The 12,419-nt window shown below is 46.8% G+C and overlaps 1 protein-coding gene across 1 annotated transcript in view; it reads right to left on the bottom strand.

Annotated features, from left to right (window-relative positions):
• Positions 1 to 602: 602 nt before the first annotated feature.
• The window catches only part of LOC144950263 (neuronal acetylcholine receptor subunit beta-4-like), a 47,669-nt gene continuing 35,852 nt past the window's right edge, over positions 603 to 12,419 (bottom strand). Inside the window, exons 3-6 of the mRNA XM_078880329.1 lie at positions 11,624 to 11,668; positions 7,700 to 7,809; positions 5,642 to 6,605; positions 603 to 778 (exon numbers count right to left, since the gene is read on the bottom strand). Coding sequence (XP_078736455.1) covers positions 659 to 778; positions 5,642 to 6,605; positions 7,700 to 7,809; positions 11,624 to 11,668 — 1,239 coding nt within the window. The 3' untranslated portion in view covers positions 603 to 658. The remainder of the gene's footprint in view (positions 779 to 5,641; positions 6,606 to 7,699; positions 7,810 to 11,623; positions 11,669 to 12,419) is intronic.

The raw sequence follows: 12,419 nt of genomic DNA, 5'->3' as shown, positions 1-12,419 counted from the left end.
CTCTGCTGGCCGTTGTAGCCCTGGCTGGTAAAGTGATGTCCTCCTGGTCCGTCGTGCTGCCATGCTCCAGTTGCTGCACCCTCTGTCCAAGTTAATCGTCCTTTTATATCTCTCTCCTGGCTTTTCACTGCTCCCGGTCCATTTGACTGACGAGACCCATCACCTGTGAGGTTCAATCACCCACACCCGTGAAGACTACGATTGGCTCTCTGCATGCAGAACCGATCAGATCCGATCAATGTATCCGGTCACTGCATGGGCAATCAACTTATTAGTTTAAAACTCGAATGCAAAAACTTTTTTTTCTAATTCTTTAGCGCAAAGCCACACTGTGATCGTCCCATTGCCGCATATTCATATTGTCTGCCGCAGCTGGGGGGCAGTGTTCATTAACCCCATGATAGCACGTGGCTCGCTCATATTTGTGTGGCTTGCTTGAATTTTCATGTACTTTTATACAAAGCTCGGTTTAGAGAAATGTGTACTGTATATTCATATACATGACACGTATGAGTGTCGTTTTGGTATACTATAAGCAATGAAGTCATTTCCAAAGGTATGGGTGAGGACGGCTATGGGGGGGGGGGGCGGTTGTTGTTTGCTGCTGTGGGAAACTCCCCCCCCCCCATTTTAATAGCTTAGCGATGGTTGGTGTCGTTTAGTTCTGAAACAGCGGCTGTCGGAATATCCCCACGGTCCCAATCACGCACACCACCACGAATATCCCCAGGAAGAGGCGGTCGATCACCATGGCCACGTACTTCCAGTCCTCGATCACCTGTGCAGAAGAATGAGAACAAAGAGAATAACGTACCCGGCAATCGCGTGACGTTCGGCCAATGGTGGCACGTGCTTGGGTACGCTGAATCAAAATTGACCCAACGTGACATGTTTAGTTGGAAGACGTTGTATATTCTGTGGTCAGTGTAGATGAAAGTAATTCCAATCAAAAGCTCTCACAGTTTCTACTTGCGTTTTTGTTTTCCAAGCACATTCGTGTTCTGATACGTGAGTTGATGCAATCCCCTTGTCAATCCACTGCTGGATGAAGGTCACCCCATATCATGTTGGTCATGCAGATTGTTTGACCATATTTCACCATGCTGGTCTGTCCGGGTTGGTAAGCAGGATGCCCAGGGCAGGTTCAGATATTACTTGTCACTGATGTTAGTCGTGGGCAGGAATCTATCTCAGATCGCCAGCTTCATCGGGTGGTGCGCTGAACACTGATCCACCGTTTCACCCCTACATGAGTAGATGGTGGTCACATAATTGGCTTTATTGGTCGAATTAAACTTGACCTCGTGTTCAGTTTCACACCCCTCTGATAAATCGGCAATGGTTTTCTTCAAAGGCAATTATGATTCATTGGATACAAAAATAAATCTCTGATCTGGAACCATCGACTAAGTTCAGCAGTCCTACTCGTTTTAATGGCAAAATTTGAAAGTGGTCTCCCTTTGTAACAATGCTAAATACATTCTTTGGGTCTCTCGGTAAAGTCACGTAGATAGAAAAATAATAAAATAATAAAAAATCACGACGTTTCGATCGCAACACAAGCAATCGTCTTGAGGTGAAAAAATACAGCAGGTGGACTGCTAAGGCAGGAAGAAACATGGCGAGAGAGCTACATGAACATATTGCCATGAGCATGAACAAAATAGAATGGAGGAGGCTGGGAATGTATGATGGGCACGACGTGGCTTCTCTTAAACGCCAATGGCTGAGTAATTACATCGGTTTGATAAAAAAAAGTACACTACGTGCGTATTTTTTATATTCGATCTGCACTTAATTAAGCACAGATTAGATTTACAGCGGCGCCGCTGCCATGCAATGTCTGTATAAATATTTTAAACGCGGTCGACCTTTTCAATTTCAACCCGTGTCATAAATTCATGGCGGAACGCACCAGCGCCACACGTAAGGGCGTATGGACCCGTCCCGTCTGCCACTGAACCATAGCCTGTGGTGGGTCCAGTGCACACAGTCTGTCTTTGCCTCACCGCTCACGAGAACGTGGTGGCCATGACTGAGTTTTACCGTGATAGCGAGAAGAACAAAAAAGATGCCGCAATTTTGGTGCCATCATTATCCTGGCCACCAACATGGCCGCCTGTGGCCGAGACAAAATGGAAGTCGACTTGGTTGAGGGTGGTGACGTTTGGCCCGTCGTGCAATAAACGGACATAACATTTCAACTCATTACTGTTTCACAAATTAAATACAGGTTTAACCAAAATATATTTAATTCAAATCATGCAATGCTGATTCTATATAACTTAATCATGAGGATTTTTCATACGGGGAGAAATAGGTACTTGTAGTTTTATGTTGTTTTTTGAATGGCAGCTGTTAAGATATAATTAACAATCCAGATAGGTTGGCGGTGCATAATCGATATATTTCATGAACCTTTTCCTCCAAAAATAAAAATTTCAATTATATCTCATCAACCCCGCTGGCCTATTAACTTGAACGCCCTCTGTTGGCTGATACAGGATCATGAATATTCCCATAATACCCGGCGCCATGATTATATATTTTTGTCGTGTGTCCCAAAAATATATATTTTTAAAAAATCGCGAATTTCTCTATCACATTGAGTTGCCCTTTTGACCCGAATCTCTTCACAGGTGACACGTGATTCAGCGATGCTCCTGCGTTGGTAGTGGAGCACAATTAACAATAAACTCAACACATTCAATAAACACTGCGGCCATTTTTTTGTGTTATTGACGAATATATTGAGTGGACTCAAAACAATATATATATTTTAAGGCCACAGTGTTATTGGCGAATGTGTTCAGTCCTCTTCATATGTAGATGGAGGGGTTCTATTTGATCCGACATATAGGCGACCGCAACCGACGTCAAGGGCTAAAAGGCAAACAATGTACCACATATAGCGGAGTCTGCTCGTAATAATTAATCAAGCTGAAACCAACATTTTCCAATGTGTATACTCGACAATAACAGCCCATGGGTTGATTGGTTTCAGTTATAGGTTTGGCTCATCCTGAAGTTCAAAATGCAACTTCAACAATCCTCATCATCTGTGAACCAAGTCACGTGGCGTAGGGTACGAGGATATACATATGGACACACAGGGGCCTCCGAGAATATGCTAGGGGCGTGCAAACCCTGTGCAAAGCCGCCTCGATCTGTAATCAATCCTGACCCCTATTGTAATCCACACCCCCCAACCCCCCCCCCGTAAATCCTCATGACCGCCCAGCCCCCCGTCGTCCCCCTCTGTGCACGCACCCCCCTTATGAAGCCACGCACGTGTGCGCAATCTTTGAGGAAAGATCAAGGCTTTGCTAGGGGATTTCTTTGCAAATGTATTTTCGCCCACTCGCAGGGCATCCTCGACCCCAGCTATTGTTATACGCAAATGTCGCCTTTAATTAAAAGCGAGAAGGGAAAACCATCTCGTGGAGAAGGAAGAATGAACGTCTGCACGGTGGGTGCGTGTACTTTTTTTGCGTTATGAGCTTCGACCCCTGCGACCTGAGTTCTGAGTTCGATTGCTGGCTAACGGCTTACATCAGGGGCGATTATTTGAATGGGTCCTGGGTCTTCCCTAAGTCGACTGAGCCTACGTAATTATGTGCACATATCAGCACTTGGGAGACAAAGGCGACCGGGCGTGGTGCTTGCCACAACACCTCGTGTCTGCCTCAATAGGTGCTCGCTAACATAACTTGGAGGCTGCACTGGGAATCTTTGACTATGAATGTTTTCTTGGCATCAGGGAAGTATTCCAAAAGTGTGGTACTGCGATTCTCGCTCTCAGCAGGTTTGAGGAATTAACGTCACAAATACTGCACGCTTTGACAACTGCGCTAAACAACTTTGTAATGTTTCTTCTGGTGTGAAATACATTTTAATGCAATCATTTACCGCCCCTTGTCAAATGACTGCTGGGTGAAAGCCTCCCCACGACGTGTTGGTGATGGGGGATTTGTTTGACCATACTTCACTGCGCTGGTCAATGAGGTTTGGCGAAGGTGTAAATGGAGGTGCTGTGGCCGGTTCAGATTTCGCTCCCCATTGATGTTAGCCGTGGCCGGAAATCTCACTCAGCCAGTTTCACGGAAGGAGCGCGCTCACCACTGCACCACCGCTCCACTGACTAGTTGTGTACCTTACACTTTTTTCTACATGCGTATCACACGTATGCACATGTTTAGACCTGTAAAATGTTACCACAGTGTCACATTCGAGGCTCTCTTATCCATACTGGAATCGAAGACGATTATTAATACAAGGATGGGGGACGGATGAGACAAAATGACGATCCAAAATGCGTTCGTGCAACTTAGTTTGGTGCAATGTGCCGTGCGGTAGAACTGAACACCGTGAGCAGGTTGAGCACACCAAGGCTTGAACGCGAGAGTGAACCCTCACGCGTGTTAATTACTACTTTATGCGGACCGGCGGAATTTCATTTAGAGCGCTTGACTAAACATTTGGAAGGTTGCCAGGATACATACCGGTCAGATGTAGGGGGTTAAATCAGCCTATCATCACCTAAGGGTGTTTAAAATCGGTATCACTTTGCCGTAAGTCCACAGTAGTTGCCTTATGGGTATACTTGCACCCCGCCCTCCCCGTGTGAATGTCTACCACTAGCTTAGGGTTGAGAATAGTTTTCCCCCTTTTTTCTGGCAACAAAACAGGTGTTAACATGTTAAAACACCAAACGGAAACCTTTTACAAGGAATCATGTCTGCATTAACCACAATACGAGTGGTCAGAATGCAAAAAAAAAAACATACTCTGATAATATATGCATTGTCTTTGAAACTGATTGGTCCACACCAGAGACAGCTTTCTTTTGAGCCTACTCTCAAAACTGTGTTAGACCAGAGGGCGCCAAAAGTCGTACAGCACAAAGACAACGCACTGTCAGATTAATGAGAGCTCGGGGTGAGCATCTACATCATGGGACCTCCTTTGCCAGTACCAAAATATGAGAAGAGGTTTTCCACTTTTTCCTGCAACAAAACAGGTGTTAACATGTTAAAACACCAAACGGAAACCTTTTACAAGGAATCATGTCTGCATTAACAACATATACTAGTGGTCAGAATGCAAAAAAAAACATACTCTGATAATATAAGCATTGTCTTTGAAACTGATTGGTCCATCTCCTAAAGCGGCTTAGGGCTGCTATAGGAGATGGGAGCCATGACCATTGTGAGTCTGCGAGTGTTAAAAGAGCCCGATGCGGGATAGTAACGACGCTTTGATCGACTCGTGGTGATTTCGTGCTTTCTAAGCTCACGAATTGCTTGCGTAAGCAATCGACGACGGTGTCGATTCACGCGAACAACAGAATTGTACGTCGTGGGTGCACGTGACTCGTTACGAATAGCCAATGGCCGCTGACCAGCGTGCTGAAGTTGTGCTCAAAACCCCGCCCCTTTACCCGAACGGCGAGGAGGAGTCCTCGTCCACTCACGGAACCGAAGCGTCGGGGAGGGGGTGGGCGTTGGGGCAGGGAGGGGCTACCCCCCTATTGTAACCTCAGCCCCCCCCAATTCTATTCCCACCCCCCATAAACAAGGTCACCCTGCTGCTGTGCGTGTGCACGTGAGTCGACGTGGGTGTGTATGCGAGCGGCGCGTACGCTCTGGTCTTCGTCCTCGCTGCGCGTGTGGTCCGCGATGAACCTGACCCCGTCCACGGCTTCCTGCATTTCGGGCGTCCACTTGGACGAGGTGCGGAACCTCAGCTCGGAAATGTTCCGGAAGGGGCCCGAGAGGTCCTGCATTTTGAAGCCGTACTTGTTGGCGGACGCCGGGTTCACGAAGCAGGCGTCCGCACCCTCGCCGTGCACCTTGCTCGCGAACGAGGCGCCCAAGTGTTTTTGTCTCATGCGGTCGCGTGCCGAGCTGTTCTTGGGCCGCTGCATGAACAAGAGCATGGGCAGCTTGTGCAGGAAGACCTTCTTGACCCAGTTCGGCATGGTGTGCGTGCTCGGAGATCGGTGGTGCACGTTCAGGACGCAGACACTCGTCACGATGGAGAAGGTGACCAGCACCATGGTGAACATCAGGTATTTGCCGATGAGCGGGACGTCCAGGGACGTGGGCGGCACGATCTTGGAGATGAGCAGCAGGAAGACGGTGAGAGCGAGCAGCACGGAGAGGCACAGACTTATCTTCGCGCTGCTGTCGGACGGCAGGTAGAAGACGAGGATTGTGAGAAAGCTGACGAGCACGCATGGTATGATGAAGTAGATGGTGTAGAAGAGAGGTTTCCTCTTGATGATGAAGTCGTAGGTGATGTCTACGCACGCGGGGTCAGCAGGATCCTTGTTTTTGCGGCCGTGCAAGGACACGATGTCCCACTCGCCGCTCGGAGTGAAGTCGTCCAACTTTGCCAAGTCGTGCTTGAGCACCAGGTCGATCTCGTTGTGGTCACATACCAAGGGGCGAAACGTCATGGTGCAATTCTGCTGGTCAAACGGGAAGTGCTTGACGTTGATCTTGCAGGAACTTTTATAGATGGCAGGCGGCTTCCATGTGACGTTCCCATCCGAGGACACTATGGCGTTGCTGTGTAAGGGAACCCTGTATTCGCCGTCAGCACTGGAACAGAGACACACGAGCGTGTAAGCCCCCCCACCGAGGAGTAATATTTCGTATTACAGCACTGCGATTACCGCTGCATTGCTGCTCTGCTCCTACTGTTAAGGTAGGCATGGAGGCGCTGACATTGCGAAATAATGCTATTCGGAAAGGTTAATGCCACCAGGCCAATCAGGATACTTGGCCTGACCACTATCACTAACCCCTTTTCATTCCCTTTGCTGCGTAACAACCCATGAACACGCCCATTACACCCCCTCTCCCCCCAACCTCAGGCCCCCCCACCAACTTTTTTTTCAGAAGAATCACTTGGCAAATCCATGAATGAACTAAAAAAATCTGCCTGAAGTAAACCCACCACCACGCATAACGTAAGTGACGGAACGCGCCCAATAACGAGATGGAGCGATGAAATCAGCTCGCGTGCAGGAGCTAGGTGGTTTACTGCATCACGGGGTCGTGAGAATTAGCAACGGCTTCGGGGGCAAAGATGGGGAGACGCCTTCATGCAGCGGTGCATTTATCGTGACTTGTGATGATGATGATGATAATCCGAGGGGAAAACAGCGCACATGTGTGAATCAGCAGACTAAACTAAACATGTTATTTTACGGCCAACTGAGCTATGTAGGTATTTTTTAGAAGCGAGCTGGCCACAAATAATAGCTAAAGGAAGTGGCTCATCGCATGGAAATGTATAGCCGCCAAATACTCAAAATGCGTTTTTCTAAATGTGGAAGGAAAAACCGGAGGATCCGGAGAAAAATGCACGCGAACTCGGAAAAAATGTGCAAACTCCAAAATATACAGGCGTCGTTGTCAGGATCGAATCCACGACCTCCTGCATACCAAGCGAGGTAGTTAACATCTCACCACTGTGGCGCCCCAATGGTGTAACCTGCACCGTGCAGGCGATGGAGGGAGTCAGGGAGGGAGGGAGGTGGAAAAACTCATCCTATACTAACTCCAGTATACTTAGTAATGACCACATCGTACGTGTACTGCCGCTGGTACAGCCGTCAAAATGAAAAGGATCACACACGGTCGCTGAGAGGTGCCTGAACTTGCACGCCACAACCCGCGCCGATGCTTACTTATTGTTAAGGCCGATAGTGGGAAGCCAGATCTCTTTGGAGGGCAGCCGTGTTGCGTCCAATCCTTCATAGTCAGTTGGGGCCCACTTGAGCCGGTAGTCAATCCACTCCTGTAAACAGCAAGGACACTCTCAGATTGCATTCAAAGTGCACAACAACTTAAACAATTAAGGGGAGTTGCCCCCCAGAACAAAGATTCCCCATATAGCCTTAACGGGCTGTTGGGGCAACTGCTGTTAGCGAGCACCTATGAAGGCCCGCACGATACACGAAGGGGTGGGTGGCCAGCGCCACACCCGGCCGCTTTTGTCTCCCGAGTGGCGATGTTTATAAACCGCACCAGGTACTCATTTAAGGCTGAGTTGACCTAGGGGATGCCCAGGACCGGTTGAGATAATCGTCACTGGTGTTGGGCGCGAGTGGGAATCAAACTCGAGTCACCAGGTTCGTGACGCAGCACGCTAACCACTACACTACCGCTCCCTCCCCCCTTCCTCCCCACAAGTGATTTGCCTGGTCAAAGGTGCAAGCATGCAGTGGACAGTCAGTCATCTCCTGGAAACTCCATTTTATTATGATTGGTACAAGTATATCCACAGGAATAACTGCTATTGATTTTCTACAAAGTGTTATTAGTTTTATCGACCACACAGGGATGGCTGGTTAAGTCGATCTCCGACCCTGGTCTCACCAATGCCAGCCAGATATCACCAATACCTGTGTAACTCACCAATACCTTTAAATTTCGATTTAAAGCTTTCGTGACTGCAGGGATTCATCTTCTTGGTTTTTTCGGTAAAGTCACGTAGAAGGGAAATAATAAAATAAAATAAAAACATAATAAAATACAATTCTCACGACGTTTCGGCCACAACGCAAGCAGCCGTCCTCAGGTGAAGAACAGGTCTGCCGGAAAGACAGCGTCTGAAATGACCACTACCTGCAGCTTTTTCCACCTGTCTCCATTTCTTTCGGAAACTCCTCCCATTAGCTCTCTGACGCGTGTCCCCTCTATTCGACCAGCTCGCATAATAAAGTTGCTCATGGCCATCAAGTCGTCTCTATAACCGGAACACTGTAATGAAGACTGCAGCACATAACGTCCAAGCTTCCATTCACTTCCAATGGGGGGAAACAAATCTAGTTTTTTATGTACCATAATAGAATTCAATTAACGTGTGCATTATTGATGAAGCAGTAATTTATCATTGTATATAGACTATAAACACGCCAGAGGCAGATAAAAGGCTTTAAGGACAGGGCATAAAACGTATGTACAGGCCATCAACTGTTACATTATTTTACAAGTCACCCTTACCGAATTGATTACACTGCATATATTGTTAATAGCATCATCAGTGTGATCATCATCAGATATCATTAATCCGCTGCTGGATGAAGACCTCTCCAAGCCTCAGCCACATAGCACGATCCTGTTGATGTCGTAATCCACCCAAGCAACTGCACACGAACTCTGGTATCGTGTCGTTAACAATTTAATATCGGAATATCATAGCAATTGTCTACGATCATATGACCCTAAATGTGTCCAATCTCATCGGATCGAGCCTGTTGGTTTGGGATGCGAGGTGGCCAGGAGATTGAAGCACAGAATTGGATGGAATCCATCTGTAAGGAGCTTTGTTGGATGCGTGGTGGGTTGTCCCTGCCTGCTCAGGATTCCTCCCACACGCCAAAAACTAATTTATGGCATTGGCCAAACATCCCAATGTCCTCATTCAAAAAACTGAGCCTTAATGCTCAATGAGGCTTTCCTGGGTAAATTCAGGGCGGTGTTATTATTAAACGGTGGGCTCAGAAGGTCGAATTAATCCCTGAAACCCCCCCGCCCCACCGTGTTCTCTGTGAATGAACACCACGTGCAGAGCCGCACTACTCAGTAGGAAGTCAACAGTCATGAAGTGGAATGAACTTGACCCAGCCACGAGAATGTAGAATTGACTGGCAAAAGTTACTAAGATACTGACACATGAACACACACTGTTATGTGATGAAACAACCCTTAAAATAATAACACAATAATGCGAAAATATATTAATTGTAATTTGGCAAACGACTCAAAGCACTTTCATGATATAAAGACTTTAGAGGCAGTCGTCGAGTTACCAACACCTGACTTATGAAGGCCCGTACTTACGAACCAACTTCCATAAAAAAATTAGATCGACTTAAAAATGTGAACTCTCAATTGCAAACTGAACCAGGGAACTATTTTGTTCAGAGGAGCGATCCTCTGTGAGTTGTAATAAGTCGGCCTCGCGCTGGGAGTGTTTGTGCATGTGTGTACACGCGTGGACGTGTGCGTGTGTGTGAAAGTGTGTTGGGAGCAATAGTATAGCGTTTAGCGTGCTGGGCTACGAACCCGGTGACCCGAGTGTGATACCCGTCCACGGCCAACACCAGTAACGATTTTCTGAACCAGTCTTAGGCCTCCCCTAGGTCGACTCAGCCTCAAATGTGTTCCTAGTGCAGTGTGTAACATTGCCACTCGGGAGACAAAGGCGGCCGTGCGTGGTGCTGACCAGCCATCCCCTCGTGTACAGTGCCGGCCTTCATAGGTGCTCGCTAACAGCACTGTCCCCAACAGCCTGTTAAGGACACACGTGGAATCGCTGTCGTTGGTTTTAAACATTGTAGGAGCCAGAGGACACCCCTGTCGCACCCCAAGGTGAACAGGTGAACAGGGAATGGCTCTGGCTGCGAGCCACATAGCTTTACTCGAGCCTGCCCACCATCATTAAGGTCCTTAATGGTTGTGAGCAGAGTCAGGGACTCCGAAAGCACGTAGAACAGCACAGAGCCCTGGCCTGTTGATGGTTTCATAGGCATTCACCAGGTCAATAAAGCAATAATGTCGGTATTGTTGGAATTCCCCACACCTCTGGTGTAGTAGACGAACAGAGAATATGGCATCCGTGCAGGACCGACCTGGTCTGAAACCACATTGGGGCTCAGCAAGCCTCTCCTCAGCGTGCCTGGCAAGGCGATGTTGAATAATCCTTGCCAGGACCATTCCAGGCACACTGAAAAGAGAGATGCCCCTGTAGTTGTTACAATCTGTGCGGTCCCCCCTCTTAAAAATGGGGGACCACCAGTGCATCCTTCCAATCTTGCAGAACCCGTCCTGTGGTCCAGACATTTGTGATAATGTCATGTAGGGCAGTCTGCATACAGACACCACTCTCCCTCAGCATTTCACTTGGGAGATCATCTCTGCCTGGTCTCAGACTCCGGATCGTCCGTCGTACTTCCGATACAGACGGAACCTCAGCCATTGATTTGCTATACAGTAATTATAACATGCAAATGTAAAACACATTTATTATTTATGACTTTAGCAATGCCTCCTTTTTTCGTTGAGCCAAAATACATGTCATAACACAGAATGTGTTCCGACTAAATCAACCATTCGACTTACGAACGGGTCTCAGGAACGACTGATGTTCATGCGCCGAGGACGAGTAGGTGTTCGCAGCGACTGCGTTGATGTATCTTCTTGGTTCTTTCGGTAAAGTCACGTAGAATGGAAATAATAAAATAATAAAAAATAAAACATAATACAAATAAAACATTATTATGTTCTATTTAAAAAAAAACACATAATAATGTTTTATTTTTATTATTTTATTATTTCCCTTCTACGTGACTTTACCGAAAGAACCAAGAAGATGAATCCCTGCAGTCACGAAAGCTTTAAATCAATTTCATTAACTTTCGGGATACGTGCGCCCGTGTCTGAGCGTGTTGCGTGTGTGTTAGGTTTCGTGTTTATTGCATCATTCTTCATTTGCTTAATGAGTGTTGCTTGTCCAAGTCAGAGTGTGTGTGCGCGTCCCGTGTCTTAACCCAGAGTGTGAACTTTAAATCGAAATGCGTTGATGTATTTACAAGCTTCGATCTTACCTGGATGAGCCACAAGTTGGTCGTCATTATCTGCTCCCTTTCATCCTAAATGTTGCGACACAAATCACAATTGATGACGCGCGCACCATGCAACGCGGTATGTTAATCTATATAGTGTTAAAGTCGCCTGTCAACCGGTCACGTACACTCACCAAACAAATGCAAGTGCTTTTTCTGTACTTCTAATATGTACGTTAATTTAATGATATATTGTGTGTGGGAGGCGGAAGGTGGGGGGCAGGGTGAGTGGAGGGGGTGTTGTTCTGGAGGGTGTATGTAGGTGAGACAGGAGGAACAGAACCGTGACATTTTACTTGCAGGGAACTCCTTTCCCTGCAAGTAAATCATACCGCAGATACACTGTACCACCACAATGCGAATTTCGTTGACAGATAATCACCAAGTTAAATTCCATATCATCATGAACAGATACATCCAACATTAACACGTGGGTTCGAAGTATGTTGGTTAAAAATCAGGTATTATTTATGAGTATTAATTAAAATATAAGGGGCCGTCCATAAATGACGTCACGCGATTTTGGACGATTTTTTACCCCCCCCCAGTCACACGGCGTCACAAAAAGTCAGACCCCCTCTCAAATATGACGTCACAAAGCTCTGCCCCCCCCCCCAAAAAAAAAACATGCTTCAAATCGCTTTAAACTATTGTCATTGTAGTGCGTAATTAATGTGGCGCTGCACTCTGATGTTGTAGGAGAAAACATTTATTAAAAAGTATATTGAATTAAGTATAACGTGTTGTCTATATTTATTTAAAGTTGCGCATTTTTATG

The sequence above is a fragment of the Lampetra fluviatilis genome, chromosome 3, assembly GCF_964198595.1.
Source record: "Lampetra fluviatilis chromosome 3, kcLamFluv1.1, whole genome shotgun sequence".
NCBI lineage: Eukaryota > Metazoa > Chordata > Hyperoartia > Petromyzontiformes > Petromyzontidae > Lampetra > Lampetra fluviatilis.
The sequence above is the reverse complement of the archived record's forward strand: the minus strand, read 5'-3'. Positions and strand labels throughout refer to the sequence as shown.